This window comes from Trichomonas vaginalis, chromosome I (assembly GCF_026262505.1).
Source record: "Trichomonas vaginalis G3 chromosome I, whole genome shotgun sequence".
Taxonomy (NCBI): Eukaryota; Parabasalia; order Trichomonadida; family Trichomonadidae; genus Trichomonas; species Trichomonas vaginalis.
The window spans coordinates 12,895,213-12,908,777 of NC_067203.1; the positions used below are offsets into that span (position 1 = coordinate 12,895,213).

At 31.1% G+C, this 13,565-nt stretch overlaps 7 protein-coding genes and 2 non-coding genes across 9 annotated transcripts, besides 1 other annotated feature; 4 read left to right on the forward strand and 5 right to left on the reverse strand.

Moving 5' to 3' along the window:
• Positions 1 to 166: 166 nt before the first annotated feature.
• Positions 167 to 238, forward strand: TVAGG3_0977350. The gene has a single exon. It is a non-coding gene; the product is annotated as a tRNA-Glu (tRNA).
• Positions 239 to 361: 123 nt separating this feature from the next.
• On the forward strand, positions 362 to 1,231 carry TVAGG3_0977360 (ankyrin repeat domain-containing protein 49 family; the record flags this gene model as incomplete). The annotated part of the gene is made up of 1 exon (XM_001312682.1): positions 362 to 1,231. One exon carries the CDS (start codon positions 362 to 364, stop codon positions 1,229 to 1,231), a length of 870 nt encoding a protein of 289 aa, XP_001312683.1.
• A 703-nt stretch (positions 1,232 to 1,934) lies between these two features.
• Positions 1,935 to 3,593, reverse strand: TVAGG3_0977370 (protein disulfide isomerase family; the record flags this gene model as incomplete). Its single annotated transcript, XM_001312683.1, has 1 exon — positions 1,976 to 3,583. The coding sequence occupies one exon, from the start codon at positions 3,581 to 3,583 to the stop codon at positions 1,976 to 1,978; it is 1,608 nt and encodes a 535-aa protein (XP_001312684.1).
• A 476-nt stretch (positions 3,594 to 4,069) lies between these two features.
• On the reverse strand, positions 4,070 to 4,864 carry TVAGG3_0977380 (Ankyrin repeat family; the record flags this gene model as incomplete). The annotated part of the gene is made up of 1 exon (XM_001312684.1): positions 4,070 to 4,864. The coding sequence occupies one exon, from the start codon at positions 4,862 to 4,864 to the stop codon at positions 4,070 to 4,072; it is 795 nt and encodes a 264-aa protein (XP_001312685.1).
• A 207-nt stretch (positions 4,865 to 5,071) lies between these two features.
• On the reverse strand, positions 5,072 to 5,850 carry TVAGG3_0977390 (uncharacterized protein; the record flags this gene model as incomplete). Its single annotated transcript, XM_001312685.1, has 1 exon — positions 5,189 to 5,833. One exon carries the CDS (start codon positions 5,831 to 5,833, stop codon positions 5,189 to 5,191), a length of 645 nt encoding a protein of 214 aa, XP_001312686.1.
• A 386-nt stretch (positions 5,851 to 6,236) lies between these two features.
• On the reverse strand, positions 6,237 to 7,528 carry TVAGG3_0977400 (U4 snRNA binding; the record flags this gene model as incomplete). The annotated part of the gene is made up of 1 exon (XM_001312686.1): positions 6,237 to 7,526. The coding sequence occupies one exon, from the start codon at positions 7,524 to 7,526 to the stop codon at positions 6,237 to 6,239; it is 1,290 nt and encodes a 429-aa protein (XP_001312687.1).
• A 192-nt stretch (positions 7,529 to 7,720) lies between these two features.
• On the reverse strand, positions 7,721 to 10,240 carry TVAGG3_0977410 (uncharacterized protein; the record flags this gene model as incomplete). The annotated part of the gene is made up of 1 exon (XM_001312687.1): positions 7,721 to 10,093. One exon carries the CDS (start codon positions 10,091 to 10,093, stop codon positions 7,721 to 7,723), a length of 2,373 nt encoding a protein of 790 aa, XP_001312688.1.
• A 483-nt stretch (positions 10,241 to 10,723) lies between these two features.
• TVAGG3_0977420 (protein ubiquitination) lies at positions 10,724 to 11,929 on the forward strand (the record flags this gene model as incomplete). Its single annotated transcript, XM_001312688.1, has 1 exon — positions 10,724 to 11,929. The coding sequence occupies one exon, from the start codon at positions 10,724 to 10,726 to the stop codon at positions 11,927 to 11,929; it is 1,206 nt and encodes a 401-aa protein (XP_001312689.1).
• An 83-nt stretch (positions 11,930 to 12,012) lies between these two features.
• On the forward strand, positions 12,013 to 12,085 carry TVAGG3_0977430. The gene has a single exon. It is a non-coding gene; the product is annotated as a tRNA-Ile (tRNA).
• Positions 12,086 to 12,679: 594 nt separating this feature from the next.
• Positions 12,680 to 13,565: part of a mobile genetic element that runs on past the window's edge.

Consider the following 13,565-nt stretch of genomic DNA (forward strand, 5'->3'; position numbering starts at 1 on the left):
AATAAATGTCGTATATAAATGCAGTTACTAAAAGGCTTTTATCTGCAACATCTTTATTCTTAGTGTTCAATTCCATTAAATGTGAGAAAATATCAAATTAGCAAATTTTTGAAATAAAAGTTTGAAATTTTTATCATAGTAAAAATATAAATATGAAAAATGTAAATCCGATATCGTTCAGCGGTTAGGATATGTGGTTTTCATCCACAGGATCGGGGTTCGACTCCCCGTATCGGAAAACTTTTTTTATTTTATAACACCGATTACACCACAGTCCAAATTATTGTCAAAAATTTTAAACATCAAGTCATTTCCATTGATTTTTATTTTTCAATTAAAAGTCGTAAACTAAAATTTTTTAATGCAGATCGATTATCAGTATTATGCAAGCAATATAGAAAATATTATCAGCGAGGATTTTATTAAGATTAGACAAGCACACCAAATGTGCGAAATTTTAAAGCTTGCTCACCTTTCTGCAAAACAATTTGCAAGAATTTTTAACATTGTTAAAGAATATTTTGACCAAAACGACATCATTTCCATGTTAAAATGTTCCAATGTTGATTTCAAAAAAGATAAAGATAACTATACTGTTATAAAATGCATTTCAGAAATTTTGGAAATAAAACCCTTAAAAGATATGCTACCAAAATTCACAGGTGATTTCCATGTTGATGATATATTACATGATTCATCAAGAAGTCATTCAGCTCAATCTAGGAATTTCGATTCGTCACAAATATTTAAACAAGTATATCAGGATTTGGAAAAAGCTGCAGCAGATAATGATAAAAAAACTATTGAAGAAATTGTAAAAAACAATAGCTGGCGAATAACACATGATCAGGAAACAAATTGCATTCTTTATGCTGCATATAAAGGAAATCTTAAGCTTGTTACTATGCTACAAGAATGCGGTGCAGATCCATGTTCCAAGAACGATGAAGATATTACAATTCTTCATTATTTCTGTCACAGAGGTTCAAAAGAAGGAGATGAATTCGCGCTTCAATTTATCGACATAAATGCAACTACTAAATCATCAAAAAGAACTCCTCTTCATATTGCTGCCCTTGGAAACCATGGTAGGCTTTGCACTTTCCTTTGTAATCAAAAATTCATTCGAAAGAATGTAAAAGATTCTGAACACTTAACACCACTTGGTCTGGCAAGAAAAGAAGGAAAAACAAATGCAATAGTTGCGTTAATAGATTGTAGTTGCATATAAAACATTTTATCTATTAATAGAATAATCTATCCTGTTCAATATGTTTCAACATTAAAAAAAAAAGATAATCTACTTATATCCCGATTACATTGACAAAATTGCTTCAAATTGCATTGCACAGTAATTAATCTTCTCTTATTTCCTATGATCCTGGTTATAACTTCCAATTTCTTCAGGTACAATTAATTTCCCATATTTTTCTATTAAATCTTTTTTTTTGTGAGTCTGTGTGTCAGGTCTATTTTTTAATTGTTGTTTGAGGCTGGAAGGATCTCTGACAAACATATTTTCATCGTAGTAAAAGTAGGTCCCAAAGCCACGGCAGATAAAAGTTTTTCATAAACAATTTCTTTAGTTAAATAGACAGTGATTTCAGGTGACCACACATCTATTGATCCAGGAAGCGTTTCTTTATATTTTATGTAATCTCAAGTTAGTATTTGGTTGTATTTGAACTCTTCTTATCTGCTCTCTGCAGTTTATTCAATTATTACTTCAAGAAATTGAAAATTATCCATAAAGTAATGCGTATAGTCACTAATTCTTTTATTTTTGGATGTAATTTCTTTATATTATTTACTTATCTCTTGTTATTTAGATGCTTTTGCACCTAATTAGAAGCTATATCTTATCATTCGAAGAAAAAAAATATTACCATTGCTTTATATAGTAAAAAAAAACTAAATAATAAATCATATTATGTAAAGTTTTTAATATCAAAAAAAGAAGTTAAAAAAATATTAGTTAATTAGCTTTTGTTTCGTTGACAACTTTCAAATCCAACATTGTCTTCAAAGACTTCTTTGCAGCTAAATGTGTGTGGAAAGGAACTTTCGTGAACGAATAGTTCAGTGCGTCCTCTATTTCGTTGTAAGTCTTATCTCCAGGGTATTTCGGCTTTCCGTACATTGTGAAGTTTGTTGCGTAAATTGGCAATATCTGGAAGAAGTCTTCAAATGTGTGGATTCCAAACATCGGAACTGGATTTTCATTGTTCTTTCTTCCCTTTGGGAAAAGAACGAAATGTGGATCTACATAACGCTGTGGATATCCGCCTTTGACGCCATTACGGGATACATCAATAAAAGCGAATTTAACAGACGTAATGTTCGCCATTTCGTTCATTTCGATGAACTGCTTCAGTTGTCTGAATCCAAGTGAACAAGCTTTGCAATTCTTCCTGACATAGAGCATAACAACATCGATATCGGTGTTGTTGTTGAGATATTCATGGTAGTTGGTCGAATAGAGCTTAACAAATATTTTTTCTGGATCAATTTCGTTTTCATTTTCTGATTTGTAGTTTGGCTGGAGTTTGTTGTTTCTAATCTCCGAAATGAAGTTGACAAATGGTTGTATCCATGTTGATACACTAAAGTTATCAACTGGAACGGTCTTGTAGAATTTCGAAAGATTATATGTGTATTGGTGCTTGATACTGAAGATTGCGATGTTGTCGTGTGTTTTATCGCCTTCAACAAAGCCATAGACTTCGCCAAAAGCGTTTAGATCAAGAATTCCGAACTCGAAATCTCTGAAATACTTTCCGAGCTCGTTTAAGAAGGCTAAGTGATCTTCTGTAGCACGCTGGACAAGGAATGTAACTATTGGCTTGTCAGAATGTACGATTTCTCGCATTGTAAGGGTTTTATATGTTGGATTACGAAGAGCGTTAAGAATTTGGTTTTTAACGTAGTCTACTTTTTGTGAATCGGACTTTTTAGCGATATCCGATCCCATTTTGACGGCATCAAGCTCATAATCGGAAATTCTGTAATAAGCAAAGTCTTGTGGAGAAATTCCGATGCCGCGGGCTACATCGTCTGTCATAAATTCAAGAGATACTGGTCCGTATGATCGTACTAATGAATGCCAAACTTGATGGGCAATTTTTCTGTTATAACCTGTTGTTAATATGGTCATTTTGCCTTTTCCGATCTCCGATTGTAAGCTATCTTGATCTATGATAAGGGTATGCTTTGGTTCTAAGAATTCTTCGATCATATAAGCGAGATATCTGTTTGAATCAATATTTCCGCAGTACTCTACAATTGTTTCGTTCTTAATTATAACTAAAATAGCTTTTGCTGGCGTTGATGTTCCTAATTTCCTTCTGACAGATTTTGCTTTTAACATTGTGAAATAAACACTGTTGTTGTAGAGTGTTGAGAATGCTGAGAATTCTGTAGCTAATTCAGAGCTGTTTTTAGGTAAAACAAGGCCGACAACAATGGAATAATTTTTAGATAAAGCAAAAGCATCTTCTAATGGAATTGAATGAAGAGCTATTGTTGTCCCTATCTCTGGTGGTATGAAATATGAAAGGGATAAACTGAGAAGATATGAAAACATGAAATAATTGTCACTTTTATTTGGAAAATACTTCTGAAATTATTCTTGACTTGGCATTTACGGAAAGTTATTTTATCAATCTATGCTGCATAGATAAATGATTTTATTCCAAAGTAAAGTTTATCGATTTCAAATCTTTCGGAAACTCCTTTTTGTCATAAAAATATAAGTTGTTTATTTACAAACATGGAATTGGTTTTATAACAACAAGCTAATGGACGCTGAACACCGATTTTCATCAGAAAATATATCTGATTATAGTTATATGAGGCCAAAACTCGGTAATGCGGTATTTATTTAAGTATAATATTCCATTCATTATCAAATCATAAGATATATACTTAAATATTCGACTCAATTTCAAAGCAACTATTTAACATTGGAAGTCATCGTCAAGAACATCAGATTAAACCAATGTTTTGACTTTTAATTGGACTTTGCTAATTCAATTATCTGAAACTATGATTGAATAGAATAATTGTTTTTTCAGACCAATAAACAGCATACTGACTTTGGATCTTTGTTTTCAGTTTCTTCTGTTTCTTCTTTTTCTGTTTTTTCCTTTTTCTTTGGTGTTTGGTATTTTGTATTTGTTTTCTGGCAAAGAATCTCTTCTAAATCATTGTATTTTTTCATTTGTGCAAGTCTGACTGGGGTTATTCCATTTTTTCCAGGAGTTGTAGCTAATGTAGGATATTTTTTCACAACTTCTTTTACAGCATCTTTAAAACCTCCTTTTAATAGATATATGAGTATGTTGTTACCAGTTGCATTGACTCTTGGGATCTCATTTAACTGCTTGAAGCAGAAATCTATTAATTGAGGATTTTTTGTGAGAATTGCGTATAATCCAATAGAATATCCTCTCATATCTTGTTCATGCTTGGTTATAAGATTCTTCTCTTTCAACCAAATTAACGAATCTAAATTGCCATTTTCAATTGCGACAAAAACCGATCCACTGAAGTCAATTTCTTTAGTAAATAAGTCTTCCATTATTTCTTTATTGCCTCCAACTATAGAGAAGTAGGAAATTGGAGTGCTGAAGCAGTCTAACTCTGTAATATTGGAACCTATTGATAAAAAGTATTTGTATGCATTAATTGACCCATGATAAGCTGCAATAGATATTAATGGCGGCGAGTATTTTAACATTGTTGGAAGAAAATCGAGTCCTTCTGGAAAACAATCATTAGCATGATCTTTTCCTACTAGATCTTTGATAGAATCGTCATCATTTTTGATTGATTCATAAACTTGCTGATAATCCATTACCGCCATGAGAAGAAAACTTAATGAATTATGATTTTTCGTTAGCTCCGAAGCGGTTAGAATCATCCAATTAACTCATGATTCTGAGGCAAGATGTTTATTTTATGATAAAAACATGAAAATTTATATCTTATTTGGAAATATATCCAAACACATTAGGGTGGCTTCGAACATTTGCCCTAAAAGGTAATCTTTGTTGCATTTGCATTATAAAATTTTTAAAATAATCTTTTTAAAAATGAACGTTAGTTCTATATAATCAATATTAAATGATATAAAAAGATCGTTCAGATCTTTAAAAGCGAATATTTAAAATATAGCGTAATTTGGAGCTTATTTGTCCCATTTAACAGCAGCACAGAGATCACGGTAAGTTGTTGGTGTCTTCTTGACATTAGAGAGATCACTATCCATACCGACAAATGGTGTGTAACCACCATATCCTGTAGTATGTGTATGATATTGCCAAGTATAATCAATAAGTGTACGATCTTCATGAACTTTCTTACCGCGGTTATGGACGCCATCATATGGAATATAGCCTTCGTAACCTGGTGGGTGGTATGTCTTTTTGGTTGTTCCAAGACATTCTGCTTGGGTTTGCTTGCTCAAATGACGTGGTGTCCATGCCAAATGCTTGACATCAGCCTTCTGACCGCATTGGCCGAAGCAGTGTTGATAATCTGTATTTGGAGTATTAGTAACGAGATCTGGTCTTACAGTGCTATCGTAGGCTGGTGGAAGCTTATATAATTCTTGCTTGGCGTTTGGTGGGCGTGTATACTGTCTGAGAGTTGTGCGAAGTTCTGCTGGAGAGGCTGTATCCGATTGATATAAAGTCTGTGGAGTTGCTGAGTAATGATTTCCTGTTGTTACTTTTGTAGAAAGATTTATGCCACGTACGCGATTAATTGGCTTGCGGTTATAATCCGCATTATATGTAGTTTGAGTTGAAGGAGAGAGAACTCGCCCAAACATTGCGAATTAACGTATTTATTTCTATTCAAAATTTTCTTGATAATTACTGCTTCCCCTGATTCAAAATCTAAAATCCCTGAAGTCCAATTAACATTTTCTCCAGTAACATTTCTATCAAATTACAATTATTTAAATAATTTCTTTGGTATCTGATATGAATAATTCATTTTAGAAGATTTAAACTTAAATATTCGCTTAAACATCCAAATTTCGCACTACTTTTTCACAGTTGCATCAAGTTTTTACTCAATAACTGAATTCTAATCCAAAACTGAAAGCTAGATCACACAGTATACTAGAATAAAGATATATATTTGACGAAATATTGCATTCTATGGTATAGAAACATAATAAATAATCAAATTAAAAATAAAACAAACATTTTTATTATAAGTAACAATAATTAAGCAGCTAATATATTTTCATGTCTTTGCTTCTTCTCTTTTGCGTTCCAAATCTTCACTGTATTGTCTTTTGACGTTGTTAAAATCTTATCACCCATATAATTCATATCCAGAGTTAAAATGATATCAGTATGAGATCTTAATAACTCTTCTAGCTCACATGTCTCTGCGTTCCATACTCTTGCCGTTGTATCATCACTTGTTGTAATTAATTTGAATCCTTGAGGAGTAAATCTTACATTTCCTACTTCTGCTGCATGTCCTACACATGTTCCTATTAGTTCGCCTGTTTCAACATTCCAAATCTTTGCAGTTTTGTCACTTGATGCAGTTGCAACTTTTTTACCATCAACCGAAACGTTTGTATCAATTATAGGGCCTTCATGACCTTTCATTATGTATTGAGCCAACGATTGTCTGATATCCCAAACTCTCATACTTGAATCAAGAGAACTTGTGAAGATATGCTTTCCTTGTATATCAAAGTGCACATTTGATATCTCTGCTTTGTGTCCACGTAAAGTAAAAACGCATTCTCCGGATCTGATGTCCCATAATCTTGCAGTGTTATCTGCAGAGCCAGAAATGAATAATGGCTCTGTATTACAAAATTCTAGGCACTGTATTTCGCCGGCATGCTCATCAAATGTATGAATAGTAGCTCCTGTTTCGACATCATACAAAATACAGGAAGAATCAAAGGATCCTGACATGACGTATTTGGAAGTCGGATCAAATTTGATTGTAATAACTTCTTTTGTATGGCCTGTGAGTAAATAAATACACTTTGCATTTTGAAGATCCCAAATTCGACAAGTTCGATCGTAAGATGATGTTGCTGCGAGATCTCCTACTGGATTATTAAAGCAACAATCGGAAACTGCGTTTGTATGGCCGTTTAAAGCGCAAATCATTTGTCCTTTTTCTGAATCCCAGATTTTTGCTGATCTATCATAAGAATATGTCATAAATATCTGTCCGTCTTTATTAAACTTTGATCCGATTATAGGCATAACGTGTGTTTTGAAAGTTTTTGGATTGCTATAATTACTATATTCGAGAAATTGAGCAGCTGTAAGTTCTTTCAAAGCTTTTTTGATCTGTGGTTCGTTATGGGAATTAAAATCATCATTATGAGTCATGATTTCAACAGCTAATGCAGGAATATCTGTTAATAGAGTGAGTTCTGGGATATTTAAATTGCGTTTTGTCAATCTTCCATTGCTATCAAGCACTTCAGCATATAATGCTGGTGGGTAAAAACGAGCATATAATTTTTGAAGTGCCATAATATAAAATGAAGACAATACATGTATGATTGTATTCAAAATGATCTAATTAAACATAATCTCAAATGAATAATAACATCTCAATAAATTTCAAAACAATATAATTTTAATAGATATATCTAAAGTTCACAATAAAATATTAGGTGATTTTAGAACTTTTAAATCTTTATTTTCAAACAAAAATAACATAAAAATTAATTTGATCTTGGATTGATTCTTCTTAAAACTTCAGCAGTGTTAGAAACAATATCTTTATCAGGTGCCACTTTAGGATCGATCAGCTCCACCTTTGTCATCATCCTATATTCATCACAAACATCTACAATGGCTAATCTCAAATCATCATGAGCTTCTTTTTCTTTCTTATATTTGTATTTAAGTTTTTCATTATCATCCTGTAAAGTATCAAGCATCTCTTGTATTGCATCGAATTTATCTTCGCATGATAGTGAATTATCACCCTTAATGTTTAAAATTCCTGTAACTCTTTGGTAGATAGTAGAAACTCTTACTTCTGCGTGTTTTTGTTCTCTCATTGCTACATTTTTTTGATCAATATATGGCTGTTTCCATTCATGACCTTTCATTACACAAGATTGGATCATACTATCAGTTTCTTCAACTTTAAATGCGTCTGATAAATCCTTCTTGAATTTAGCAAACTTATCAAATAGTTGTTGATAATCTTTTTCTTGTTTTTCGATTTTTTGTTTCATATTATTTAATTTTTGGTCAACTTCGTTTAATTGTTGATGGCAGACCATTTCAAGCTGATCAAACAGTGTATCATGCTCTGTTGACGTACAGAATTGTAGTCTTAATTCAGCATCTTCATCTAAAATTGCGGAAATTCTATGACAAATTTCTGTTAATTTTTCGGCAAAAGGCATTTTCTTTGTTAACAAAGCCATTTTAGTTTGTCTCTTCTTTGCAGCAGCTTTATGTAATTCATTTGCTATATCACTGTTATTCATATTCTCTATTGTCTTGTTAGTTAATTGCGTGTACGCCTGCTTTAATTTTTCATTCAAAAGTTCATCATCTTTTTTGTGTTTTTCGATGATATTGTTTAAACTTTTGATTTTTACAGGGATAGAGTATAATTTATCAGAATACGAACCTTGGCCATCAGGAACAACTTTATCAATCAGATTTCTTAAATCATTAATTGTTTTGTCTTTTCCTGGACAGTTCGGACAAATTTGAATTTTCTGAATTAATTCTCTCAATGCAACATTTAAACCAGGATCAGATGAATCGTAATTCATGTGATATTCATCTAAAACACTACATAACATGCGTCTTAAATAAGTGGGGTCACCAACAACATTAAATCTTTCTAATTCCTTTTCGTATTCTAATTTATCTTCTTCTAATTTTTGAATGACTTTTTCCAAATCATTTATTTTTAATTTTTCTTGAATAATTTGTTCATCACGAGCTTTCATTCTCATTTCTGCTGAATCAATGTTATTCTGACGCAATTGTTTCTCTTCAGCTAAAGAATCCTTTAAGTTCTTGATGTTTTTATTAGCATTATTTAATTTTCTGTTCAAGAATTCATTATTTACTTTCATAGCTTTTATTGCGTCTTCAAGAGTGTCTAAATTTGTTTCCATTTCAGTATCCATCTTAACACCATTGACTAATGATGGTAAAACTCTGTTTAGAAAGTCATCAAACCTTGAATACATGTTTATTGCTCTTTCTGCCATTGTTAGTTCTTGTTCTTGTTTAGAATTGTTGAATTCCATGTGATTTGGCCTGTTTGAGATCGGAACAAGTGGTTTAACAATGGAAAATGGTCCAGACATCTCTTGGAGAATTGGAGAAAGATATTTATTAATTTCATTTTTGATATCTTGAACTTGCTTCATTTGATCTGTAAATGAAAAGCTCGCTGATAATATAGATATCATATCGTTGCAGTATCCGATGGCGCCAAGCTTTAATTTGTTAATTTCTGTTGATGGATGATCCGTTATAACGAAATCGTTTGCAAAAACTGAAGAAATGACACTTACAAACAATTTGATGTCATTTTTGAATGATGTGCACATATCAGTTTCGAAATGAGGAAAAGTTGGTGAATTAAACAAAGAACAAATGTTTTGGTATAAATTATTGCAGTTGGTTTGTATGCTAAGTACACCACTTTCAACCATTTGACTTGGCTTCTTTTGACGCTCGTTAATTGTCTGAATAAAATCAAATGTTGACTTCAAACTACGGAATTTCACAGTTATTTCTTGTATATGAGGCGGAGGATTCACATCTGCGTATTTATCGATGGTTTTTGATATGGAATTCCATGAAGTCGAAAATAACGTAAATGAATCTTTGCAAGAAAATGTACTTACAAGCTGATTTGTAATAGCTTGTCTCCTAACATCTCCTACTGTTGAATAATAATTAACGATGTCATTGTAAAACTCTGGAAAAGAATCTTGAAGTGCTTTAATTGATGGTTCTAGCTCTGATTTTACTTGCGGAATGACTTGGTTTTCTCCAATGACCTTTTGGATGATCTTTTCAAGTTCGTCAATCAGCTTTTTGACTTCTTGCATCGAATTAATTTCTTCAGATTGATAATCACTTGATTTTTTAGTTTTATCGCTGAATAGTTTCTGTATAGGAGATGATTTGACTTTAGTAATTTGAGGACTATTGCCAAGGCGCGAACTTCTTAACAACTTTCCTGAAGAACGCATTCAATTTGGCGCCCAAAAAATTTTATCCAAAAAAATTATTTGAATTTTTGATGCGGAATAATTTTTTATTGCGGAATTAATGATCTTACTTGAAACTCAGGTGTTAGCAAATTTTATTGATAAATATTGGATTATGACATTATTATGATCGATTTCTAATTTATTTTATTAATAAATGAAACAAGAGTTTCACTATAAATCACATTGCATATGTAAACTTGGTGCATGCAAACAAATCAACAAAAATACAGATTTTTATTCAAAATATTTTGATAGAACTGCTGTCGACCATCAACCTAGAGAGGATTGTTAATTAAATCCTGTATCTAATCTGTATGAATTCTTCATGTCCCTAGAGTGAGACATTTTTGGATAAAAAATTTGAAAATATCAAAATATTTAATGCACCAAGCCTGAAAATTTTGAATGTGTTCATTTTCTAATTGATTAGATAATAAAACTAATTTGCATCAGTTTAAAATTTCAATGAAATTATCAGTAATTTCGCCAATACTTTATCGACTCGCTACATATATAAATGATGATTATTGCATCTTAAACATTAATAGTGCTGTTTTTGAAGTTCCAATGCATCTTGCAATAAGTTTATGCAAGAAAATTCAACAAATTTATCTCACAGATCATTCATGCCGTAAATTTAGCTTTATATGCGAATTAATTAATCAGAGTTCACTCGATTTACTTAGTGTTTTATTTAAAAATGGCACTCTAAACCTTGAAATTGATGATGATACATGCTATGACTTATATTCAATAGGTGACACTTTAGGAATCGATGAATTAACAATCCCATACTTGGATAATTTTAGTGGAGACAAGCTTAACTTAAAAAATGTTTTTCAATTCTGCGAACTTCATAAGAAAGTATCATTTCCTCAGAAAGAAATGAATTTGATTATTGAAAATTTCTCGAAATTTGAAATACCAACACTTGCTCGTTTTTATGAGAAAAATATCGATTTACTTGAATATTCTTTGAAGTCAGAAGCTCTTAAGTTAAATGATGAGGATCAGATAGCTAATCTTCTCATATGCTTATCGAAACGTTCCTTAGAATTTTTAAGATTATTTAATTATGTATATTTGGACTTTTGCAGTAATGAAACATTCTCGAATTACGTCAATTTTATCGAAACTCTTATTGATGAGCCTAGGTTAAAGACTGCATTCTCATGTATTACAAAAGCTATTGATAAAAAGCTAGAAACAAGTTTAGTTCCAAAAAGCATTTATGTAAATAGCTTAGTTTACTCTCACAATGTAAAATATAGTTCAAGTTCTACCGGATCTTTGTCAGATCCTGTAGAATCTTTAGCTGATTCAAAAAATTCAAATTTCTTTACAGCCAATATTCCAAACTCATGGATAACTGCAGATTTGAAGGAAGGATCTATAATTCCAACCTCTTACCGAATCAAATCAAGAGATCAATCGAAATTAAACGTTATGCAATCGTGGAAATTGGAAGGAAAAACAGCTGATGGAAAACTCATAACGTTGGATGAGCAGAAAAATAATCCAATAAATGCAAAAGAAACAAAAGAATTCAAATTGGAAACTAAAGAGAAATTCATTGGTTTTGTAATAACTCAAATTGATGCAAACACAAGCGGTAAGAATTTCATGTTCATCAACGAGTTCGATTTCAGTGGAGAAATTTATAAATTATAAAGCTATGACTTCAATTATAGAAAGAATATGATGATTCATTGAAGAATTTATGATAAGATCATTTTTCATTAATGTTAATGTAAGGTTTCGTAGCTCAGTAGGTAGAGCGTAGTGCTGATAACGCTAAGGTCTTGGGTTCGAGCCCCAGCGGAACCATTTTTTTGAAATAAAAGTGCTTTAGTGATTCGTAGTGCTTTCATTTTCGTAGCTTTGAGGTAATGCAAGGGCAAATGAAATAATTCTAACACATGGATTTTATTGAAAATGCTATGTTTTGATAATCTTATAATATATAGCAGAATTTTAAGTTAACTTAAGTTATTCATTCCTTATTCCAAAATTCTGAACATCGTGCATTTGGTTCCACTCTATTCATTTTTAAATTTTAAACTCCAAATAATTTAACAATTTCTGGTTTTGGTATATATATTTAGGATTTCCTATTAGTAGTGATTTTTGGGTAGTGGTTGTCATTATTTTTTGAAGTCTCGAATTGTTACTTGGATAACATGTAAAAATTATATAAAATCAATTTAAATTTTTTGCAAAAGTACAAGCTTCCCAATGAAATATTTTTGGATTCTACATATATGTATATATATAATGGGACTAATTTACAAGAATCCAAATTAAATTATTTAAACCATGCTCATTTTTAGAAGAAAATAATAATTGTGCCATATAAACATCATTGTTCATATAATAAAATTCAATCGGATCAGAAATGACGATATGAACGTGAAACCTTAAGGGTGCACACGAGAGGATCATGTAAACTTCAGAATTTAGAACCTTATTTTTAGGCATTATCTTGGCTACCTATTTAGGCTCGAAAAGCAAAAAATATCAAAAAATACAACTTGACTCCATTATGACCCTTTCATGGAGGTAGTTTTTATCCGCTAGTATTTTCCCTTTGAATCTCTTTACAATTCGAAATCAAATTCAAAACTCAGTAGAAGAAAGGAAGAATCGACTTACTACGGTTGTAATACGAATAAATACATATATTTAATTATTTTTATTTACATAATAATTGTTTGAAGCTCATATTCCATCAAATTTTTAAATAAAAACATTAAAATGTTGAAAATGTTCATATATTTTAATAGGGTTTTGGCACTTTATTGAGGAATTACTACATACATAGTCGAACTGAACTTGATATTTTGAAATTTAAATTATTTATCAAAATTAAAATTTAACTTGAAATTTATAATTATTTAGTCATATTTTGCATAATTCTAAGTAGATTTTGTAAAAAATCAAGAAAGAAAAATTTTAACGTGCTTTATTTTTTCTTTTTATAATAATACATATTATTATATAATTAACATATTCATAATGTTTCACCCTTTCAAAAATATAATCCTCCTCCTCTCAAATAAACGTACATACGGGTGGCCTCTTTTTTCAAAAAATTAAAATTTGAAATTTTGGGCTCAAATATTAGAGATTTTTTCAACCTTCAACGATATATGTTGTCTATATCAGACCTCCTTTCTTTTTGATACTTAACATTGTTCCTAAATCTTAGCCGTTAAGGCTGTTCTGAAAATATTTTTTTTCGAAAAAATTCGAAAAAAATTCTTAAAATTCAAAAATCCCTTAATTCCTGAGGATTTTGGAAAAAAGT